The sequence below is a fragment of the Recurvomyces mirabilis genome, assembly GCF_035927965.1.
Source record: "Recurvomyces mirabilis strain CCFEE 5264 chromosome Unknown scaffold_22, whole genome shotgun sequence".
NCBI lineage: Eukaryota > Fungi > Ascomycota > Dothideomycetes > Mycosphaerellales > Teratosphaeriaceae > Recurvomyces > Recurvomyces mirabilis.
In genome coordinates, this window is record NW_027041956.1 from 406270 (window position 1) to 425745 (window position 19476).

Consider the following 19476-nt stretch of genomic DNA (forward strand, 5'->3'; position numbering starts at 1 on the left):
ACGGGATGATCTGCTTGTGTGCAGTGTGTAATGAGTGAGAATAAGACTTGGTTTCCAAGATATACATAACACACCTCGTACAGAGAGGGTGGCCGAAATTAGTAAGACAAGAAGGCCAGATCACATCATAGCCGCACCACCACCTCGTCTCCTCCTCCTCCCCGACCCAGAACCAGGCACAGATACTTCACCACCAAGCTCACTCCCCTGCGCACTGCTAACCCTCGACATGCCCTCCCCTCCCCCACCTCCAACCCCACCCGCGCCCAAAACAGCAGCCAAACTCCCCCCCACCACACTCCCCCCCAAACTCCTCGGCAACTGTCCCCCAAAACCCGTCAGTGCCCCCTCCACTCTCCCTTTCCCATTCCCATTCCCACTACCATTGAGCTGATCACCAGAAGTGATACCCTGCAACTGCGCGAACCCCCAAGCCGCCGGCCTCTCAACCCGGGGCCCTACAGTCGCCGGCCCAAGATCACTGAGCGCGGGTCTGAAAGGCGGAAGCCCTGTAGAAGGGGTCCCGAGGGCTTGGTCCAGGAGTTGGGTACGGAGGGTACGGGCTGAGTCTTCTGCTGCTGCTGCTGCTGCCGCTGTGGTATTCTGATCCAGACCCGCGTCCAGCAATGCACCATCTTGTTGCGAGGCGGAGGTGGAAGATGTCGAAGCCGCGCCAGCTCGCCGGATCATCTCTAGATCGCCTTCTACATCCACAATTCCCACTCCAGCCGGGGCGGGAGCGCCAGATTTCTCGCTTCGCGCTATAGCGGTGTAGGCTGGTAGGACGGGCGCGAAGGGGTTCTCGCGTTGCGCGGCTAGGCCTAGTAGATTGAGTCCTGATGCTGAGGACGAAGAGGCGGCTGCTGCGGCCACGTTGGCGAGGTCGGAGAGTGCTGCTAGAGGGTTTGCGCGCAGGGTGCCGCGGGTGAGGACTTGGTGTTGATGTGTTTGTTGCGAAGCTGTGCGGTCCATCTCTGGTGCTGAGGCGGGGGGAGGGGTGCCTGTTGCACCTCCGCCAGCTTCTGTTGTGGCTCGGATGCCGCCTGTTGTTTCGTCTCCGTCCAGCCCAGGATCGGGCAATATCTCGCCGTCCACGCTCGTGTCCGCGGTGGTGCTCGCCGCGGCACCATCAGCTTGTGTGGGTTGTGCTGTGGTGCCGAGCTGTGGCTGATTGAAGTGGCGATATGTAGCCTGCTGCGCTGTAGCACTCGCAAGAGCCAACTCTTTATCCGTGAAGATCCTCTCAAGACTGTATGCTGGAGCTTCGAATTGCGTATACCCATTCTCCTTTCTCGCATCCTTAAATGGACTCCTGCCTCCTCCCAAGGAGTCTGGTAGAGGAGCACGAAAGACAGGATGGGCAGGAGCTGAAGACTCATTCCCTGCATCCTCTCCTTCCAAAACAGCTAGCTTTCTCTTCCTCTTACCATTCTCGCCTAGATCACCTGCACCAGGACTCGCGGCCCTATGCCTCAGATGTCTCGTCTTCCAATTCTGACCTGCAATACCACCTGGTGAGGAGGGGTTGTTGATACTGAATTGGTTTGGGTGAAGGAGGAGGGCATTGGCGTCGCCGATATCGAGTTGGTCTTTGTCGCGCAGCAGGACCTGGCGTTTCTTGGTGATTGTGGTGTGCAGGCGATTGCGGATGGTGGAGGAGAGGGCTTTGTGCTCTTCTTCTGCTTGGTGGAGCTTCTGCTGGGTGAGACGGTCGAGGGCGGCTATGGAGGAGTGGTAGGAGTTCTATCAATCACAGTCAGTAGATGATATAGCATAGATATAGCATAAATATAGCATGGATATAGCACAGATGTATGGATATTACACACATGCAAAGCAGTCAAATCCGCATCCCGCTTCTCCAACTCATCGTTGACCTCAGCGGCAAACTCGCCATACCGTTTCCCAGCCAAGGCCAGGTAATCCCTCTGCGCACCCTCATCCCCCATACTCGCCGCACTCAACATCCCTTCCACCAATGCGCCCACATCCTCCCCACTATCCATCAGTGGCTGAGCGTCGTAAGGGTCGGCGCGCAGGACGAGGGTCATGTCGACCTGCACGGCTTGCAGTTGGGCACGGTAGTGGGCATGTTGGTGGGTGGAGAAGGTGTCGATCATGTTCTGTAGGCGGTCGGCGATGCGCGTGCGGCGGAGGTCACGTTTGGTGGGTTGCGTCGTGGTGGTGGAGTTGTTTTGTGGTGGTGGTGGTGGGGAGGGGGACATGGGCCTGGGCGGGTGTGGGACTGCCATGGTTTCGTGGGCGATGCAAGGGGTTTGGTAAGCAAGCGAGTAGGCAGGAGTGATGAGCGGATGGACGAAGCTCTTCACGCTGTGCGCAAACAGCTCAAACCAGGGCACTTCGGAACATTATTGGATCAAACGCCGATGAGCCGCCAACGTCACTGGCCACCGTACTGACTAAGATATTCTGTCCTCAGTCTTCAGCCTCACCCATATTCTACCATTACAACTCAATTGAAGTGGCCATCTCAATGTCCACATGTGCGAACGACTCTTCGATAACACGACGGCCTCGGGAGGAATGAGGTTACATTGCTACGCCATGCCATCTGTTTATCCGGTGGTCATCCAAGGTTCAGGAACAGCATCTCATGCAGGTGCAATAATGCGGGGCCATTATACGAGCGAGAAGCATGCCTATTTCTCCGCCTGTCAACATCCTCCCCCATCGCTCTTCACATCCGCATATCTTTCGCCATGTGGAGACGGACTCGTACGCTCCTTGACCAGACGGAGATGGCGTCGAAGTTGTTATGCACGCCATACGTAGTGATGCGAATAGGACTGTAGTATAATCTCATATTGTTTCCTTGCCCCTACTCACTTTCTTCACACCTCACGAGCTGCTTCCAGAGCAGGCGGAATAACAAGATGTTGCTCCTTCCAACATTGAGCATTATGCTCGCCACGGCGGCAGCACAGTCGGGCTATGGCAGCCCTCCACCACCCTATGGCTCCACGAACAGCACAACCAACTCATCTCTCCCCTACAAGAACCCATCTCTGCCAATCGAGACCAGGGTCCAGGACCTACTATCAAGAATGACCATCGAAGAAAAGACCGCCCAACTAATGCAAGGCGACATCTCAAACTGGCTCAACACCACCGACGGCACCCTCAACACCACCGGCCTCGCCCTCAACTTCGAACAAAAAGCCGGCATGTTCTATGTCGGATACCCAATTTCCTGGGACTGGCTAGCCTCCAACATCAAGATCGGGCAAGACTACGCCGTCAACAACACTCGTCTAGGCATCCCCGCCATCGTACAAACAGAAGGTATCCACGGCTTCCTAATCGGCAACGCCACCATCTTCAACAGCCCCATCGGCTACGCCTGCTCCTTCAACCGCACCCAAGCCTCACTCATGGGCCGCCAAATCGCTACCGAGGCTCAAGCCTTGGGCGTCTCCCAACTTTTCGCTCCCCTAGCCGACCTCGCCCGTGAGCTACGGTACGGACGCGTAGAGGAAACCTTCGGCGAAGACGGCTACCTCGCCGGCGAGATCGCCTACGCCTACATCCAAGGCGTGCAGCATCTTAACGTCTCGGCGATGGTGAAACATTACGCCGCTTACTCCAACCCGGAACAAGGCTTGAACACCGGCCCTGTTCATGGAGGGGAGAGGGAGCTCCGCACCACCTGGCTGCCTTCTTACAAGAAAGCTATTATCGATGCAGGAGCATGGAGTATCATGTCCGCCTACAGCTCCTACGACGGCGTGCCCCAAGTAGCAGACTACCACACACTGACCGAAATCCTCCGCGAGGAATGGGGTTACGATTTCTGGATTTCTTCCGACGCAGGAGCTACTGACCGCTTGGCGAACCCCTTCTATATCTGCCCCTCACCACTAGGCAAATACGGCGACAATATCACCGCGGGCAACGAATGCGTGACCCTCAATGCTCTCCCAGCAGGCGGCGATGTAGAAATGGGCGGCGGGAGTTTCAACTACCGCTCCATCCCCGAACTCGTGGCTTCCGGTCGCCTGAACTCCAGCATCGTGGATACAGCCGTCTCCCGCTTACTGCGAGCGAAATTCACAATGGGATTATTCGAACACCCATACCAAATCGCTCCGAAAAGCGAATGGAATAACATCATCAACAGCCCCGCCGCGCAACAACTCGCGCGAGAAATCGACCGCGATTCCATCGTCCTTCTTAAGAACGACGCGAACATCCTCCCTATCAGTAAAGGAAAGAAAGTGGCTGTTATCGGGCCCATGGCGGATTTCATGAATTATGGGGATTATGTCGTTAAAGATGCTGCTTTATTCGGGGGCGTGACGCCTTTGCAGGGGATTCAGGATGCGCTGGGGAATGGCTCTGTGAGTTTTGCGCAGGGGTGTCAGAGGTGGTCGGCGGATGAGAGTGGGATTGCTGAGGCGGTGAAGGTGGCGGAGGCGGCGGATGTGGCTGTTGTTGTTGTGTGAGTTCCCTCCCTACCTTACTGTCCTTTTTTTCTTGTGATCAATATACTGTAATAAGGGGTTTCCTTTCGGGGGGCCAAGTGCTGATGGATTTTATCATATAGCGGCACCTGGTCCCGCGACCAAAACGAACTCTGGCAAGGCCTCAACGCCACGACCGGCGAACACGTGGACCTCGCCTCCCTCGACCTCGTCGGCGCCATGCGGCCCTTGGCTCAAGCCATCGCCAATACCTCCACCCCGACCGTCATCGTTTTCTCCTCTGGCAAACCGCTGACCGAAACCTGGATCTCCAATACCACTGCCTCGCTTGTGCAGCAGTTCTATCCTTCGGAGCAAGGCGGGAATGCGCTTGCGGATATTCTGTTTGGGGATGTCAACCCGAGTGGGAAATTAAGTGTCTCTTTCCCGCACGATGTCGGGACACTGCCGATTTACTACGATTACCTCAACTCTGGCAGGCAATCCTCTCCGGGGTTTGTTGGCGCGGACGGGCAGCTGTATTTTGGTCACCAGTACGTCCTCAACACACCCGAGCCCTGGTTTCCCTTCGGTCACGGACTCAGCTATTCCAATTTCACCTACTCCAACGTTTCGTTGAGCTCGTACGCCAATGTCTCCGCTACGGATTCCGTCACCGCCTCCGTCTCCGTTACGAATAATGGTACGGTGGCTGGTGCGGAGGTCGTCCAGCTCTATGTCAAGGATATGCTGGCTTCGGTCGATGTGCCTAACATGTCTCTTCGCGGGTTCGAGAAGATTATGCTTGGGGCTGGGGAGACGCAGGAGGTGAAGATTGAGGTGAACGTGACTGATCTCGGGGTGTGGAATCAGAAGATGCAGTATATGGTTGAGCCGGGGCAGTTCGTGGTCCTCGTGGGGAGCAGCAGCGGCGATCTTCGAGGCAACGCTTCATTCTATGTGGTTTAGATATGTCTGTCTTCGACCCCGGTTACAGGCTGCTGTGGAGATGCAAAGATTGTGAGGATGTTGTGAGAGGGGTTTGTAAAACAATTGGATGCAATGGTACATTGAATGGGGTTAATGTCGGACTACTTCGAACTTGCAGAGCAGAACTACGTAGATCCCGGACCAAAACCAACCCATTTCTCTCCTTCATCCCACAGCTTCTCTTGGATCTCTCCCTCCCTTTGAACTGAGCCTTACCTTCGATACAGCCCGGCTACTGGGTGTCGGGGGTCACGCATTGCCGAGCGATCTTCCAGTCTCGAAGGGTGGGAAGAATCGTTGATGGCAAGAGCCATAATGCGTCCATATCCGCCACTTGAGGCCAGCACACAGCTCAGCTGGAAGGTTTTGGGCAAGACCAGAAATTAGTGGATAGGCGGGACTTCGGGGAAGTTCACTCAGTGAAAATGCCCAAAGCACCGTAGCGCGGCCAATTTCTCCTTTCCATTCTCGGCTAGAGCTTGTGGCGCTGCGAAAGGTCTGCTTCACTCTTCCTTCGTATCAAAGCTATCGAATTTCGTCTACATCGGTGGTAATAGTCCACCCATGACCTCGAGCACCCCCTCCACCCCTTCCTTCCTCATCGCACAGACGGGCACAGCCCTCACATCACCGTTCCAGACATCCTTGCCGGCCTTGCTAGAGGGATGAGCTTCCTTGCCGCTGTTGATCTGCTCCAGATACGTGCGTAAAGTGGCGAAAGCTTCTTGCGTTTCTGGCAAATCGGCTTTGGTCGCTACGACGAACCAGGGTTTAATTGTAATGGCAGGGAATTGTAGCGGAGGTAGAGTAGGGATATTGGCGGGAGGAGCATCGTAGCCGTGTTCATGCTCCTCGAACGCCTTCTGATGATGTGCAGGCTCCGGGTCCATACCGGGCGAAATCGAAGACTCGAACGGTTTGAACTCGACCATTATATTCTCGTCCGCGACGAGGTTCTCAGCCAGTAAACCTTCAGCAGACCCATTGAACCGCTCCTGCTCGCGCAACTGTTCAAACATCCCCACTTCCCTCCATAACCCTTTCACCCCTTCCACAGGATCCGCAGCACTGAGATCGATGACGAAAGCCAGGACGCCGGCGCGCTCGACATGACGGAGGAAGCCGAGACCCAGTCCGCGATCGAGATGGGCGTCGGGGACTAGACCGGGGATATCTGCTATGGTGAAGTGCGTCCTACCATTTCTCCTTGCACCTTCTGCCATCCCGGCAGCACTACCGGCAGCACCAGGTCTCCCCCGAAAAGAGTCAAGTACCACAGTCCCCACGCTGGGGGCTAAAGTAGTAAACGCCCAACTACCCACTCGTGTCCGACTGTTCGTCAACGCCCTCAACAGCGTACTCTTCCCCGCATTAGGTAGTCCAACGAGTCCCACGTCCGCCAGTAACTTCAGTTCCAACTGAAGATGTATCCGTGTCGATTCCTCGCCTTTCGTGGCATACTTGGGCTTAGTGATGGACTTGGTAACGAAATGCGGATTTCCCAGCCCTCCCATCGCTCCAGCCGCAAGAATCTGTGGCGTACTCATTGGTGCGCTCAGGTCCAGGCGGAGAGGTGCGGGAGGACACGTAGCGACTAGGTTATTCTTCCTTGGCCGCGGCAGAGCAGGGAAATCGGCGGAGGTGAAGGATTTGGGGAGGGTGCCGGGGTAGAGGAGCCATTTATCCCTGCGCCACTTGCGGGTTTGATCTGTGCCTTCGGCTTCGGGATCGTCGTCGCGCAGGTCTTGACCGTAGCCTTTTCCTCCTCCTAGGCGTGCGTCGTCTTCTAAGGGGTCTTTGCGCCAGATCTCTCGCACAACTGTTCCGACGGGGACGTGGAGGACTACGTCTTCGCCTCTCACGCCACCTCGTAGACTGCCCTGTCCATTCCTTCCTCGTCCGGCTTTGAGTGTGCCGCGCCGGGCTATCTTGTGTAGACTCGTTTCGCCTCGCACGGCTTGGATGTAAACGTTGCCTCCTGTCCCGCCGTCACCGCCGTTGGGTGGGCCGTTGGCGATGTACTTCTCGCGGAGGAAGGATATACAGCCGTGCCCGCCGGGACCAGAGGAGATGGTTAGGGTGCAGGTGTCTGTGAAAGGGGTGCTGCTGTAGTCTGGTGGGACAGGTGTGAGAGGGTCATATTGACTGACATCTACGGAGCTCGAAGGTATTTCGTCCTGTGGCTGTGGAGGTACTGCTGTCGCTTCATAGCGGCGGACAGTGGAGTGGATATGCCTCCTTCGAGGTCTTGGTGGTAGGCGTGTCACATGACGACTCGTACACCATGCATTATCAAGGCATGGGTAGAGGAAAGGCGTGAGGGTGCTTAAGAGAAGCCGGGAGGCGGTGGGAGGAGGATGCATGTAGAGTCTCAACTTCACTTACTCCATCTCGCACATATATCTGAGCATGTGCCACTTCCGCGGCCACGACCATCGGTGAATGGCTGTATACATCAACACGCTAAGGAATGACCACTCGTGCTCGCGCGCCGCCGTTGGACAGACACTGTCTACCCAGGGCGCTACTCTCTTGGTTCGTTGATAGATGGACATGGCCACAATTGTACCCGGTTGATCGCTTCCAGTAACCACAGATGCAGTGAGGCATGTTGATAGTGATGCCATTTTCCCAAATTGGAGAAGCACTACGCAGATCAGATTGGCTCGGGGTCCCCGCAGCAACTCCATGCACGATGGCACCACTGCTGGAAGCTTTCAGCTAGTAACGTTGTACATGTACCGCGGCTGCGAGGTATAAAGGTACAGTATATATCATTATAGCTGACTGCCATGTGAAGACTGCAACCTTGCTGGAGATAGCCCCCTGTTGCATTCGACACACTGCTCGTCTGAACGTCTCACACCCACGACTAGAGCACAACAAAAGAAGTAGACGGCACCATGGCCTCGGCACTCTTCAACCTCGCTCTCAATCCCGTTGTCACAGGCCCAGCCTACTCCATCCTAGGTCTACCATCTCCCTACTTCCGGGACCCCATATCAGCACATCTCTCCAAATACATCCCGGCCTCCATCCTCTCCAAATCCATCTCTGGCCTAGGCTACCTCTTCCTCCTCGGCCTCGCCCGCCAGACCAGCGCCTACCTCTCCCACCTAAGCCAAAATAACTGGCGTCTAGGCTCCGAAGCCCATCGCTATGACTGGCCCAAAGAGATCGCCGTCGTCACAGGCGGCACAGGCGGCTTCGGAACTCTGATCTGCAAATCCCTCGCGGCGAAAGGCCTAACCGTAATCTGCGTCGACATTTCCCCCTCCATATCCGAGGAAATGGAGGCAAACCCCAAAATCCACTACCACAAATGCGACATCACCTCCCCCGAAGCCGTCGCCCAATTAGGCGAGACTGTTAAACAAACCTATGGCCACCCAAGCATCCTAATCAACAACGCCGGAATCGGCTACGACCACCCCGTCATCCACGCCAAACCCGCCGACCTCAACCGCATCTACGGCGTGAACCTCCTATCACACTACTACCTCATCCAAGCCTTCATGCCCCATATGATCGCCTCCAAAAAGGGGCACGTCATCTCCATGGCCTCGATGGCCTCCTTCGTCTCCCAAGCCGGAATGGCAGATTACTGTGGCACCAAAGCCGCCGTGCTGGCTCTCCACGAGGCCCTGATGCAAGAAACGCGGGTCTTGCATGGAGCGCCCGAGATCAAATTCACAATTGTGCATCCAACCTTTGCGGATACGCCGTTGTACAGACAGTATCAGAAGAAGATTGATGCGGGGGGAACGACGGTTATTCGGCCGGAACAGGTTTCGGATGCGGTGGTCGGGCAGGTTTTGAGTGGGAGGGGTGGGCAGGTCGTGTTAGCGGCGGGGATGGAGTGGATTAGTTCGATCAGGGGGTGGCCGCAGTGGGTGCAGCAGGTTCTTATGGTCGCGAGTGATGTTGGGGTGCGGAGAGGGATGGCTGTCAAGGAGGAGGGGAAGTGAGGAATGGTGGCCGGTGTGGAGGGTAGAGGTAAGAGTCGAATTTGTCGTCAATCTGTTGCAGCAGAGAGTTTCTCAATTTATCTACAGACGAGCGATCGTGCTGGCTGATTAGGCTGGCAAATATGGCAGCTCCCCGAACCAGACCATTCTAGAGTAATAGCACCCGCTCCTCGTACACTTTTTTCATATTACGGCATCGTGCAATTGGCGTCCAATACGGAAGGACAGATCCGCTTTCCAGAGTCTCGGGCGGATACCTCGCGGCGACTGTTTTGCTATCGTCTAAGATGCTATCCTAAGCACGCATGCGTGTCATCGAACGTTGGTGATCTAACAATGGCCTGTTGAGGTTTTCTACTCCAGAGACTCAGGGAGAGACATGTCACGGCCGAGAGCATTTGGATGAAACGTGAGTAAGAGTAAAGTAGAGGAAGGCAACGGGTTTCTCCATCACACACATTCACTGATACGTCGGGCGTGTAGCATCGATGGCGAAACCAGTATTTCCATGTCTTACTCTCACGACCGTGACATGGACGATGTAGATAGACGGGATCAAGAACCAAAAAGTAGCGGCACTGAAGTTTTGGTTGGTATGTACGTGGTAATGTCGACGCCAAAGATCTGAATCAGCTGCTGACCCCTCATAGGTCCGAGCCGCCAATCGGTCGACCTCGCTACGCCTCCAGTCTCGCAAGCCTACTACCTCAGCGCCTCCTTCATCTCAAGCCGCCGGGAAGTGGGTGACAGCATACTTCGCCAAAGTCTGCGCGGTGAAGAGACTGGCCTCCGTTTCATTATCCTTTTTCTGCTTCGCCTCGATACTCTCAAACTCGGTATAAGAGAACGTCCTGAGTCCATGCGAGATCTTGTTGAGGAAGGACAGAAGAGCGTTGACCTCCTGTACGCAAATGGTCAGCACTACCATAAACCGCCCGGAATATCATAGAGAATTACACATCCCAACGCTGACCGGACCTTCATCTCGACGGGCGATAACAGAGGCTCTAGTGATCTTCTTGTACTGAATAGTGCCGAAGGTGTCGAGTTTCGTCGGGTCGAAGTCGGTGTAAAGCCCGAGGACAAGCTTGTTTGGGGCACGTTGGTTGTCCATCTCTGGTTGACGAGCGGCCTTGAGGGGAAGACCGAGGTGGGTGGAGATGTCGCTGGTGAGCCACTCAATGGTGCTGGCCTCGTCACGTGGGATGCTCAATGGGGTGAAGCTGGTCTTGAAGGTGGCTGAGTAGGCATTGGTGGCATGATTTGGATCGGGGACTGGTTTTTGTGAGGATCCCTGGAATCGTGCCAGGCTTGGGACTCGACGTGTTTGAGAATGAGGACTTGGGAGGAGTCACGGGTGGCTGGAGTACCGAAGACATTGCTGGTGAACGGGCTACTTTATGGTGTCGACATCGTGGATTTGCCGGGGGTGGGTAATTTTTCGGTTGATCGATGATCAGGTATGTCGGACAGGATATTTATATCAGTGTGGACGTGGTAAAGACCGTTGACATAAAATCTATCGGCCGAAGCAGGAAGCAGCGCGGCTATCAATTACTTGTACTTACCCCAAGCCAGAGTACGAACAGCTGTAGATGAATGGACGACAACAGCAAATGGAGTATTCTGGGACGCACGGGGACCAAGCGCGAGTCAGGAAAACGTGATTGGATGAGTTCTGTAGGTATGTGTCTTAACAGGTTCGGGTTGAAGGGTGGCCGAACAGACCCGGAAGTCTGCTCGTCAGCTGGTCCATCAAGCGTTCGAGACTATTGTGAATATATGGGCTTGAGACTAGTTCGTCATCTACCTGACCTTCGGCTCGGGTTTGCTGATGTTACACTGAGGTTCGGGAGTCGATGGATGTCGGTACTGATCATATGGCCAAGACTCGTTGAACAGGGATTGAGCTGATGGATCATGTCCGCATACACCCTCTTGGGTCTGCCGTCGTCGACGAAGCTCAGGCCACGAGAGGCCGATGCTCCACGATATGGCTCAGTAACCGAACAGAATGGATTCGCGAACCGAAAGTAGCAGCTCTGGTGACTCAATGCAGAAGCAGTAGCAGTGCGAAGCTTCTCGTCAATGTGTAGAAAGCCGCCTGGCACTGGGTGTTGTCTCAAAGTAAGATCAGCCCTACACGAGGTGCGACTCATGCTACGCAAGGGGCCAGGCTTTGTAGGAAGAGAAGAGAGTCTCTGGCTACAAAGCAGCAGCATGCTATTCATGAAAGTCCGGGGGAGTTGCATTCAGTGACGTGGACCCGCCACCTGGTTTGGAGATGAAATCGTGCATCTCGTGTCTGGCTATTGGTGAATATGGCCCACAGTTTCTGGTTCACAACGAGACTGCTGTGACATTGTACCGGCAGTGATCATGGTGTGTAGAGTGTAGTTCTATAGGCGTCTTGAGCCATCCGATATCGCAAGGGAGTCTGCCACGAATGTCAACGTCATGGGCATGTATGAGAGGTGATATAGGGATGCCATTCTTATGCAGATCCGACCACAGCATGTGCTAGTGGACAAAGGCGTAGGATCGAAGGGATATGCGCTTAGTCAATTCCGTCAGGCCGGTGTCGTGTTTCATGTCAAGGCACAGCAGGTCATAGGTAACTCGTCTCGCAGATCATGCTTGATGGTTCAATGTTCATTGGTCTGTAAGCTGATGCCTAGCAGGCAGTGTGATGCGGGAAATAGAATGTCACAGGCAGAAGTTACGAGATGACGAGCGTATAGCCAAACAAAGTTGCTGCTGGATGTCTTCAGCTGTCATCAGAGCTCGGTGTATGGTTTGGTAGATTACTGTGGCTTGCACGTGTCACCGTGGACGTTCGAGACGAGACGATGAAGCATAAAGAGTTCGTCGATCAAGTCTTGTTATGCTCAAGCTTCTGTTTTGACGCCTTGGCAGCTATAATCATTGCAGCATATCTTCCACTTCCCGACAACTAAACCGAATAATTGCAGAGATCGCTCGTTACCGTCATAAAGTTGTTAACGTTCGAGGTTCGACACGCCATTGACGCCAAGGCCACGCGGCCGCTCTTCATGCAAGTAGTCGAGCCTCAGGCACCAACTCATGCAAACAAAGCATATCAACCTCCTTGCTTCGGAAGCCTGTCTCGTAACAACTGTAACAATTCAATGTGGCCGCTACTGATCTGGACGACTGCGGCGACGATTAGCATTTCGACGACACACCATCTGATCTGGTCAGATGTCAAATTGCATTATCCTTTTCGACTGTTGACGATCCACGTTACCGCAGCGTTTGTTTTCCGAGCGATATGGATGCTCGTGGTATGGTCGCGACAAGTCCGACCGAGTGAGCTGACGGGTGGAAGGGCCAGATCACTGGAGGCGCGCCTGCGCGACGCCCTGTTTGTGGTGGCGGCCAATACGACGCTTGGGTTCGGCTATAAGGCGTTGCTCGATATGGGATCGATCTCGACAATCGCGATGGGATTGACGGTGCCTCTGCCTCTGGAACATGTTATGATGAAGCTGTTACAAGGTCGTAAGCACCTGGAATCGACGGATTCCGTCGGACTAAGTCGGGGCATGATTGTAACCTGCTGCTTCGCTGCGATCATCTTAGCAGATCGGCAATTGCACGGCCTGGGTCTCATCTGGACATTGATTACTGTTACAAGTGCGGTGACCGCCCGCATGATGAGTGTGTGGGTCTCTCAATGGACAACAGTCGGGCCTCAGTCGAGAAGCTCTGGCGAGCAGGAACCGGATCGTCGCATACTGCTGGCGCTTACGATTGGCGCTCCTGCGGCGGTCCTCCTAGCTATGTTCGGCGAAGAAGACAACATTGGGAGGTTCAGAATTGCAGCGATGAGAGTACCATGGCTCATGGCACTGAACATCATGGCTAGTGCTGTAGCCCTTGGCATGTGCTGCAGCATTTTCGGCAATCTGCCGCCGCTCGGTGACGTCGAAGAGGCAGTTCATGGGCCACCAACATCGAGCCACTCGAGCCAACATAGTCAAGTCTTGCAGTCAGCGATGTTGACAGGACTTATTCTGGTCTGCACGACGCAGCTCACTGGTCGCGGTACCGGACTGACACTTGTGCAAGCTGCTGCATATTTCATTGCACTAGCGGTCCAGCTTCCGTCACTTGATGCTGGAGGTCATGGCAAGTTGACTGCCTTCATGTTGCGCCAAGACGACCTGCGGACTGTTCTGCTCGAAGATGATAAGACTGAGGGTGATAGCAGGACTTCCAACGAGAAGGTCCAGTCGTTACAGGTCACGGTGCGGAAAGATTACGCTAAGAGCGTGGCCACTAATCGAGCAGTACTGAACGTCGTGACCACCACATTGATCCTGCTTGCATTGACGCTCTTCTGGTCCTCGCAATCAGAAGTAGTTCCAGCATTAACAATGCCCTTGGTATCGCTTCCAGGCTCTGGCTCTCTTGATATCGTCGTTTCTCGCTACCAGGAACCATACAGCAGCGTCGTCTCCATGCTCGATAGCATCCACAACATTGCAAGTATAGCCAATCTGGACAGTACTCGAATCTTCATCTACGACAAGGCTCCTGAAACGGATGATGCTTTGTCCCCTGACCCCTGCATCAGCCTCCATCATCCTGGCGTTCGGATCTCGCGCATCACTCGCCCCAATATTGGCCGTGAAGGCGAGACGTACATCCATCACATCCTCACCCACTACAGCGACCTGGCACAGCACACGCTCTTTCTCCAAGCCGAGCCTCACGATCGCCTGCAAGCTCTTCGAAGGATTCGAGACTACTTCCACCCATCATTGACTGGATTTCTGACCCTCTCATATCCGAGTAATATCTGTGCCACATGTGAGGACTGCGTGGACTTCTCCGAGTGGGAGGAAGACTCGTCTGTGCTTCGAGATCTGCAAGGAGCCAGCTTCGACAGGGATCAGGTCTGTAAGAACGTTCTTCTGACATACCACGGCCAGTTTCTGGTTTCCTCAACCCGTGTCCGATCGAACCCTCTTTCATTCTACGCCGAAATTCTCGATCACTTCATCGATCCAGCCAGCGATAAGCACAAAGCACCATATCTGAACCAGACCTGGAATAAAGACATCCCGGACTCTTTGTCCGCTCCAGTGTTCGGATATACCTTGGAACGAATGTGGGGATCGATTTTCGGGTGTTCGGGTGAAAGGATCAGTATCGAGTGTCCGAGCCTGCTGAGCGGGACACTAGGGCACAAGGCGAGTGCGCTTGATGGGTGTCAATGCCTTGACAGCGAGAGTCTCGACGATCAGTATCTACTGGAGTAGCATCGTAGAGCATAGAAGTCCTCAAAGTTCGACCATATTGGCCAAGCATACCTATTCTCGTAGATGTGGCACACCACCACTGGCCAAAGCAAGATTGACAATACTGACCAGACCCTCCCCCAAAATCAGCCCAGATGCCAGAACAATCATAGGCGTCTCCTCTCGCCCCTTCCACCTCGTCCACCACCACGCCAACACACCTCCCGCAGTTCGTGCGATAGTGAAGGAAGGCGTGTTGTACATACCCACCGCCACCGCAATGCCACCTGGTACATAGCTCACCCACCACGCACCCTTCTCTCCATTAGGCTGCCGGACGCTATTGCCATAGATCCTGAGCGCAGTGAGTGCAGCAAATATAGCCGCTGCACCGCCTGCGAAGACAGCTGTCTTCTCCGGAAGTCCTTGGCCTGTTACTAACCGTGCAGTGAAGATCCACACGTAGCCCGTAGGGACTTCAAAGAGGCCGCCGGGAATCGTGTAGACGTGGGTGTAGAGTTTGTAGACGCACGCGCTTACCACAGCACCAACGGCACTCCCAATGAGTTGTCCGTAGAATTGTGCTTTCGGCGACGCACCAAGTAAATGTCCAGTCTTGAGATCTTGAAGCAAGTCTCCTGCCTGCAGCGCCCCAGATTCGGAGATAGCACCGGCGAGGAGGTTTATGACCACCGCGTTTTTGCTGCCGGCTGGTGTTACGAGGGCGAAGATCAGTTGTGTCAATTTGCTTATGCCCGAGACTGGGTTGAGATCTGTTTCACCTAGGGCCCTGACACCCATGATGCTTAGTAGTAAGGCGAGGAGTAAGGCTAGGACTGTGAGGCCAATGCTGATTATGCCTGCGAAGGAGTACTGAACTGCGAAGACGCAGAATGCCAGGCTCAAGATGAGGCCGGTGACTGTGATCTTCCAGCCTATCTGGTGTTCTGGTGGGGCGTCGTACTCTTCTTTCCCTTCGTCGTCAGTGGTCATCTGGTGTGAGGTGCTTTTGGAGACGCCATCGACATGAGGGAGATGGTCGTCATTCAGGTCCACGGGACTGTAGCCTCGGCTTCTCGGATTGAGGATTTCCATCACGAATCTGCTCAAGCCTTTCTCGTTTACATCTCGTGTAATGGCCGGGCCATAGACTCGGATATACCAGATCGTGGGTCTCATCACTAACCATCCCAGACTTACAATAGCATCCGCAAGCATTATCGCCAAACTGATCCAAACTATCCAGCCTTTACTTCCTGTGTTCCAGTCACCTACGTCGCCGCTTGCCCAGCCATTGTACTTGGCAATGGGCGAGAGTATTGCCCAACCGATTGTTGCACCGAGGAGCATATGTATCGTTGTTGCCGGACCCATGATAATGCCTTGACCAACATAGGCTGGCGATGGGTTTAGATTCCATAGCCAGGTATTTGCTAGATAGGTGCCGAAGATGGGAATGGAGTGTAGTTGTGGAACGAAGAATGAGAAAAGAGTCTATTACGGACGGAATTTTGTCAGTGGGTTTGGTGATGCGTGAGCTGAGGAGTGAGGAGTACGTACGTATGAACCGCTGACTCCGAACGCGTAAGTGAGCAGGCGGATCTGCTTCTGCCAGTCTTGCTTCATGCGATCGTTGTGGTCTCGCGCCCCATGTACATCATCGTCCTGAGCTGCGTCTTGGCTTTGCCGTGCCTCTGGACTCGCATCGCCCATCAGGGCTTGACTCTCCTCGTCTTCACCACCATGGCTGACACGTTTCCGTTTCCGTGCATACTGTTCCTCCGCCTCGCCTTCTACTCCTGTCTTTTCACCACCATGCAATACACCAATGACCAGAGCTGTGGCCGTGCCGGAGGGGAACTTTAGCTTCTCCCGTACAATGACCTCCTTTCGTAATGGTACCGCGAACACGACACCAAAGAAGCACAACCCAAGCGCCCACAGCACTAGCTTTCCCAGAGGCAACTTCAAGCCACCGCCCTCTTGTGCAGCAGCCAATGCAGCGATGATCTGCGGATCACTACTCCCACTTTCTGGTGTCTCACTCGGCTTGAGCAAGAACTCTAACGCTGGTACCACACCCACAAACCCACATCCGAGTGGCATAGTACCAACACTACCAGCCACGGTCTGTACAAGCACATTTTCCACTTCTGAAAATCCTTCTCCAAATCCGTATCTACTCACACTCTCTCCCAACCTCGCCGTCAAGGCCCGAAGGCCCTTGAAGTACGCGAACCCGATCAAAGCGCTGGGCATTGCCATTCCGGATATCCATCCTGTCTGCAGACCAAAGTAGGTATTGCTGAAGGCTATCAGAATGCCTATGAGAAGACCGACCACCAAGGCGCGCAGTGTGAACTGCGGCTGTTCACTCCGGGCGGCCAAGAAAGACTCAGAGGGTTCGCGATGCGGATCGATAGGTCCAGAAGTGGTGTGCTCATCGCCATCGACCCGACTGTTGTCTTGGGACATCCTTGGATTGCTGCTGGCGGAGCCACTCTCGCCACGACCTCCGTCCGGTGCCATTCCTTGGCCAGCCAACTCCGCTTGGGCGCGACCAAGTGGAAATAGTCCAGATGACGGTACTCGGAGCACGCCATTACTCGGCTCGCTACATCACCGCTGCCAACTCCCGATGCACCCCACACGGCTACGCACGCCGTTGCGCTGCTGCCGAAACTTTATCGCCGATAAACTCCATCCGCGAGAACTATTATTTTTCCTCGCCAACCGCCAGCGTACCTTTCCGTCCTGGAAACCGCCACCTCATACTCTTTCGTTATGGATGGTAAACTTCCGGCAGGCTGGCGCGTAAGCAATAGCACAGGTGTCTGGTCTGCGCCTTCGCACGTGGAAGACAATCCTGATAACGACGACATCGATGACGACAACGACATATCGACGAATTTTCAAGGAGCAGAGAACAAATTGACGGAGGAGGACTTACGGCCAGACTCTCCTGGATGGGAGGATCTGGAGGATGATGTCGAAACAGAGAGTTTCACATGTCTTTTGTGCGAGGTGACGCAGCCCAAGGTGCGGGATGTCGTTGAACATATGAAGGTAGAACATGAATTCGATTTTGATGTGTTACGAAAAGATAAAAGTCTGTATCGCGATCGCTTTGACCTTAAGCGTCGTTGCTGACATTGTGCTCAGAGCTCGACTTCTTTGGGACTGTACAGCTCATAAATTATATCCGGTCACAAGTCAAGTCGTCAGGTTCTACAAAGCTTGACCTTGCGACACTGGACTCAAAGGACTTTGTGCAGGATCAGTACATGCAGCCTACACTAGAGGACGACGCATTACTATATAGCATCGACGAGCTGGCGGACCCTGCGGATCTGAACGATCCTCTAGTGCAGCAAAGGGAGGACGACGTTGAAGCCAAAGCGGGTGAGGGCGGAGCAGAGAGGGTACTTGTCGATAGGGCGCTAAAGCAGTGATAAATCAGTTCGCATGGGCCTGCGTTACGGCCATGGGTCAGACTGGAAGGGTGCCACTCCTGCTGTGCTGAGGATTGAAGACCTCGGATGGACGACGCAGTCAACCTTGGGTCCTTCTGGCCGTGCCATTAGACTGGTCTTTGGCAGTATCTCTACAGTCTTCAAACGAGAGGTACAGTACCGAACAGGCTGCTCAAGCATTTCTCACACATAAGCGGACAACCACCCACCAAGAAGCCTCTCTTTGTGTTGGTACAGATTTTACATGCTTTCTACCAAGACGTAACTTTCCAACACTTCCCTCGATCAACACTGACTGTCAGATAGACGAGGCTGCGTTACAATAGCTTCAAGTCAACCTTCGCAACTCCAATCGCTGTATAAGCTGCCGAATCATGTCTGGTCTGGTGAGACAAGCTTCCCAACTATAGCCTCAGCGAGCTTGGAGACGATTTCCGGCTTGGCTATGCACGAACTCCTCTTCGGCAGTAGTGGGCAGGCAGCCGATGTACGCTTTCTGCACTACAGCTCCATCTACTCCGGACGTCATTGTCGTTTGAACACGTCTTCCAGTACCGTCACTCTGCCGACTGTTGCTCGGAGCGAAGTGTAAGCGAGCTGCACAATAGCACATGACTGATAGTGAGGAGAAGGGGAGTGCATTGCACATCATTTTGCTGAGCCTCGGACGTCGATTAGGACGTTATAAGAGGAATCAATGCGCTGCGAAGTAGAAATCCCGGGTTTCTGCACTCTTACCTCGAACATCGTCCAGTATGTCTTTCTCAAGCTTAGCAACAAGCGCACTGCTACTGATTTCTACAGCTTCGGCAGCAGCCACGAGACGCCAGGCTGCGTCCACGTACCCCTCCGCGGCTACCAAGAATGGCACTTACACTGGAGCCTACGTTGCAACGTATGGCACCGAGCACTTCCTAGGCATGCCGTATGCCCAGCCACCCCCCGGGCCACTACGCTTCCATGTTCCAGTCCCACTGAATAGCTCCTGGACTGGCTCGAAGAATGCTACGGAGTATGGTCCCGAGTGCATTGGATATGGTCTGGACACGGAGAGCCAGGGTAATTATGTTAGTGAAGACTGCCTCACCCTCAATGTTGTGAGAAGTCGAGGTGCAGGTGGCGGTCTGCCAGTAGTCGTGTGGTTCGGACGAAAGAGTCCTTAGTGGCGCCATTGATAATCAGCTGACATAATACAGGATACACGGCGGTGGCCTGGTGGAAGGCAGAAGCGCAGATCGCCGCTACAATCAATCATTCATCGTTCAGCAGAGTGCGGAGGCTGGCATGCCTATTGTGGCAGTCAGCATTAATTACCGTCTGAGCAGCTAGGGTTTCTTGTACGGCCAAGCGATTCAGG

At 54.3% G+C, this 19476-nt stretch overlaps 8 protein-coding genes across 8 annotated transcripts; 4 read left to right on the forward strand and 4 right to left on the reverse strand.

Annotated features, from left to right (window-relative positions):
• Window positions 1–120: 120 nt before the first annotated feature.
• Window positions 121–2252, reverse strand: LTS14_007853 (uncharacterized protein; the record flags this gene model as incomplete). Its single annotated transcript, XM_064840542.1, has 2 exons — window positions 121–1743; window positions 1830–2252. 2 exons carry the CDS (start codon window positions 2250–2252, stop codon window positions 121–123), a joined length of 2046 nt encoding a protein of 681 aa, XP_064691992.1.
• Window positions 2253–2894: 642 nt separating this feature from the next.
• LTS14_007854 (uncharacterized protein) lies at window positions 2895–5390 on the forward strand (the record flags this gene model as incomplete). The annotated part of the gene is made up of 2 exons (XM_064840543.1): window positions 2895–4459; window positions 4565–5390. 2 exons carry the CDS (start codon window positions 2895–2897, stop codon window positions 5388–5390), a joined length of 2391 nt encoding a protein of 796 aa, XP_064691993.1.
• A 560-nt stretch (window positions 5391–5950) lies between these two features.
• MTG2 (GTPase of the mitochondrial inner membrane that associates with the large ribosomal subunit) lies at window positions 5951–7847 on the reverse strand (the record flags this gene model as incomplete). Its single annotated transcript, XM_064840544.1, has 2 exons — window positions 5951–7588; window positions 7797–7847. 2 exons carry the CDS (start codon window positions 7845–7847, stop codon window positions 5951–5953), a joined length of 1689 nt encoding a protein of 562 aa, XP_064691994.1.
• Window positions 7848–8314: 467 nt separating this feature from the next.
• On the forward strand, window positions 8315–9379 carry LTS14_007856 (uncharacterized protein; the record flags this gene model as incomplete). Its single annotated transcript, XM_064840545.1, has 1 exon — window positions 8315–9379. The coding sequence occupies one exon, from the start codon at window positions 8315–8317 to the stop codon at window positions 9377–9379; it is 1065 nt and encodes a 354-aa protein (XP_064691995.1).
• Window positions 9380–10103: 724 nt separating this feature from the next.
• On the reverse strand, window positions 10104–10493 carry LTS14_007857 (uncharacterized protein; the record flags this gene model as incomplete). Its single annotated transcript, XM_064840546.1, has 2 exons — window positions 10104–10280; window positions 10353–10493. 2 exons carry the CDS (start codon window positions 10491–10493, stop codon window positions 10104–10106), a joined length of 318 nt encoding a protein of 105 aa, XP_064691996.1.
• A 2182-nt stretch (window positions 10494–12675) lies between these two features.
• Window positions 12676–14667, forward strand: LTS14_007858 (uncharacterized protein; the record flags this gene model as incomplete). Its single annotated transcript, XM_064840547.1, has 2 exons — window positions 12676–12901; window positions 12986–14667. The coding sequence occupies 2 exons, from the start codon at window positions 12676–12678 to the stop codon at window positions 14665–14667; spliced, it is 1908 nt and encodes a 635-aa protein (XP_064691997.1).
• A 51-nt stretch (window positions 14668–14718) lies between these two features.
• OPT8 (OPT superfamily) lies at window positions 14719–17175 on the reverse strand (the record flags this gene model as incomplete). Its single annotated transcript, XM_064840548.1, has 2 exons — window positions 14719–16140; window positions 16207–17175. The coding sequence occupies 2 exons, from the start codon at window positions 17173–17175 to the stop codon at window positions 14719–14721; spliced, it is 2391 nt and encodes a 796-aa protein (XP_064691998.1).
• Window positions 17176–17430: 255 nt separating this feature from the next.
• LTS14_007860 (uncharacterized protein) lies at window positions 17431–19282 on the forward strand (the record flags this gene model as incomplete). The annotated part of the gene is made up of 3 exons (XM_064840549.1): window positions 17431–17755; window positions 17809–18048; window positions 18924–19282. 3 exons carry the CDS (start codon window positions 17431–17433, stop codon window positions 19280–19282), a joined length of 924 nt encoding a protein of 307 aa, XP_064691999.1.
• Between the last annotated feature and the right edge of the window lie 194 nt (window positions 19283–19476).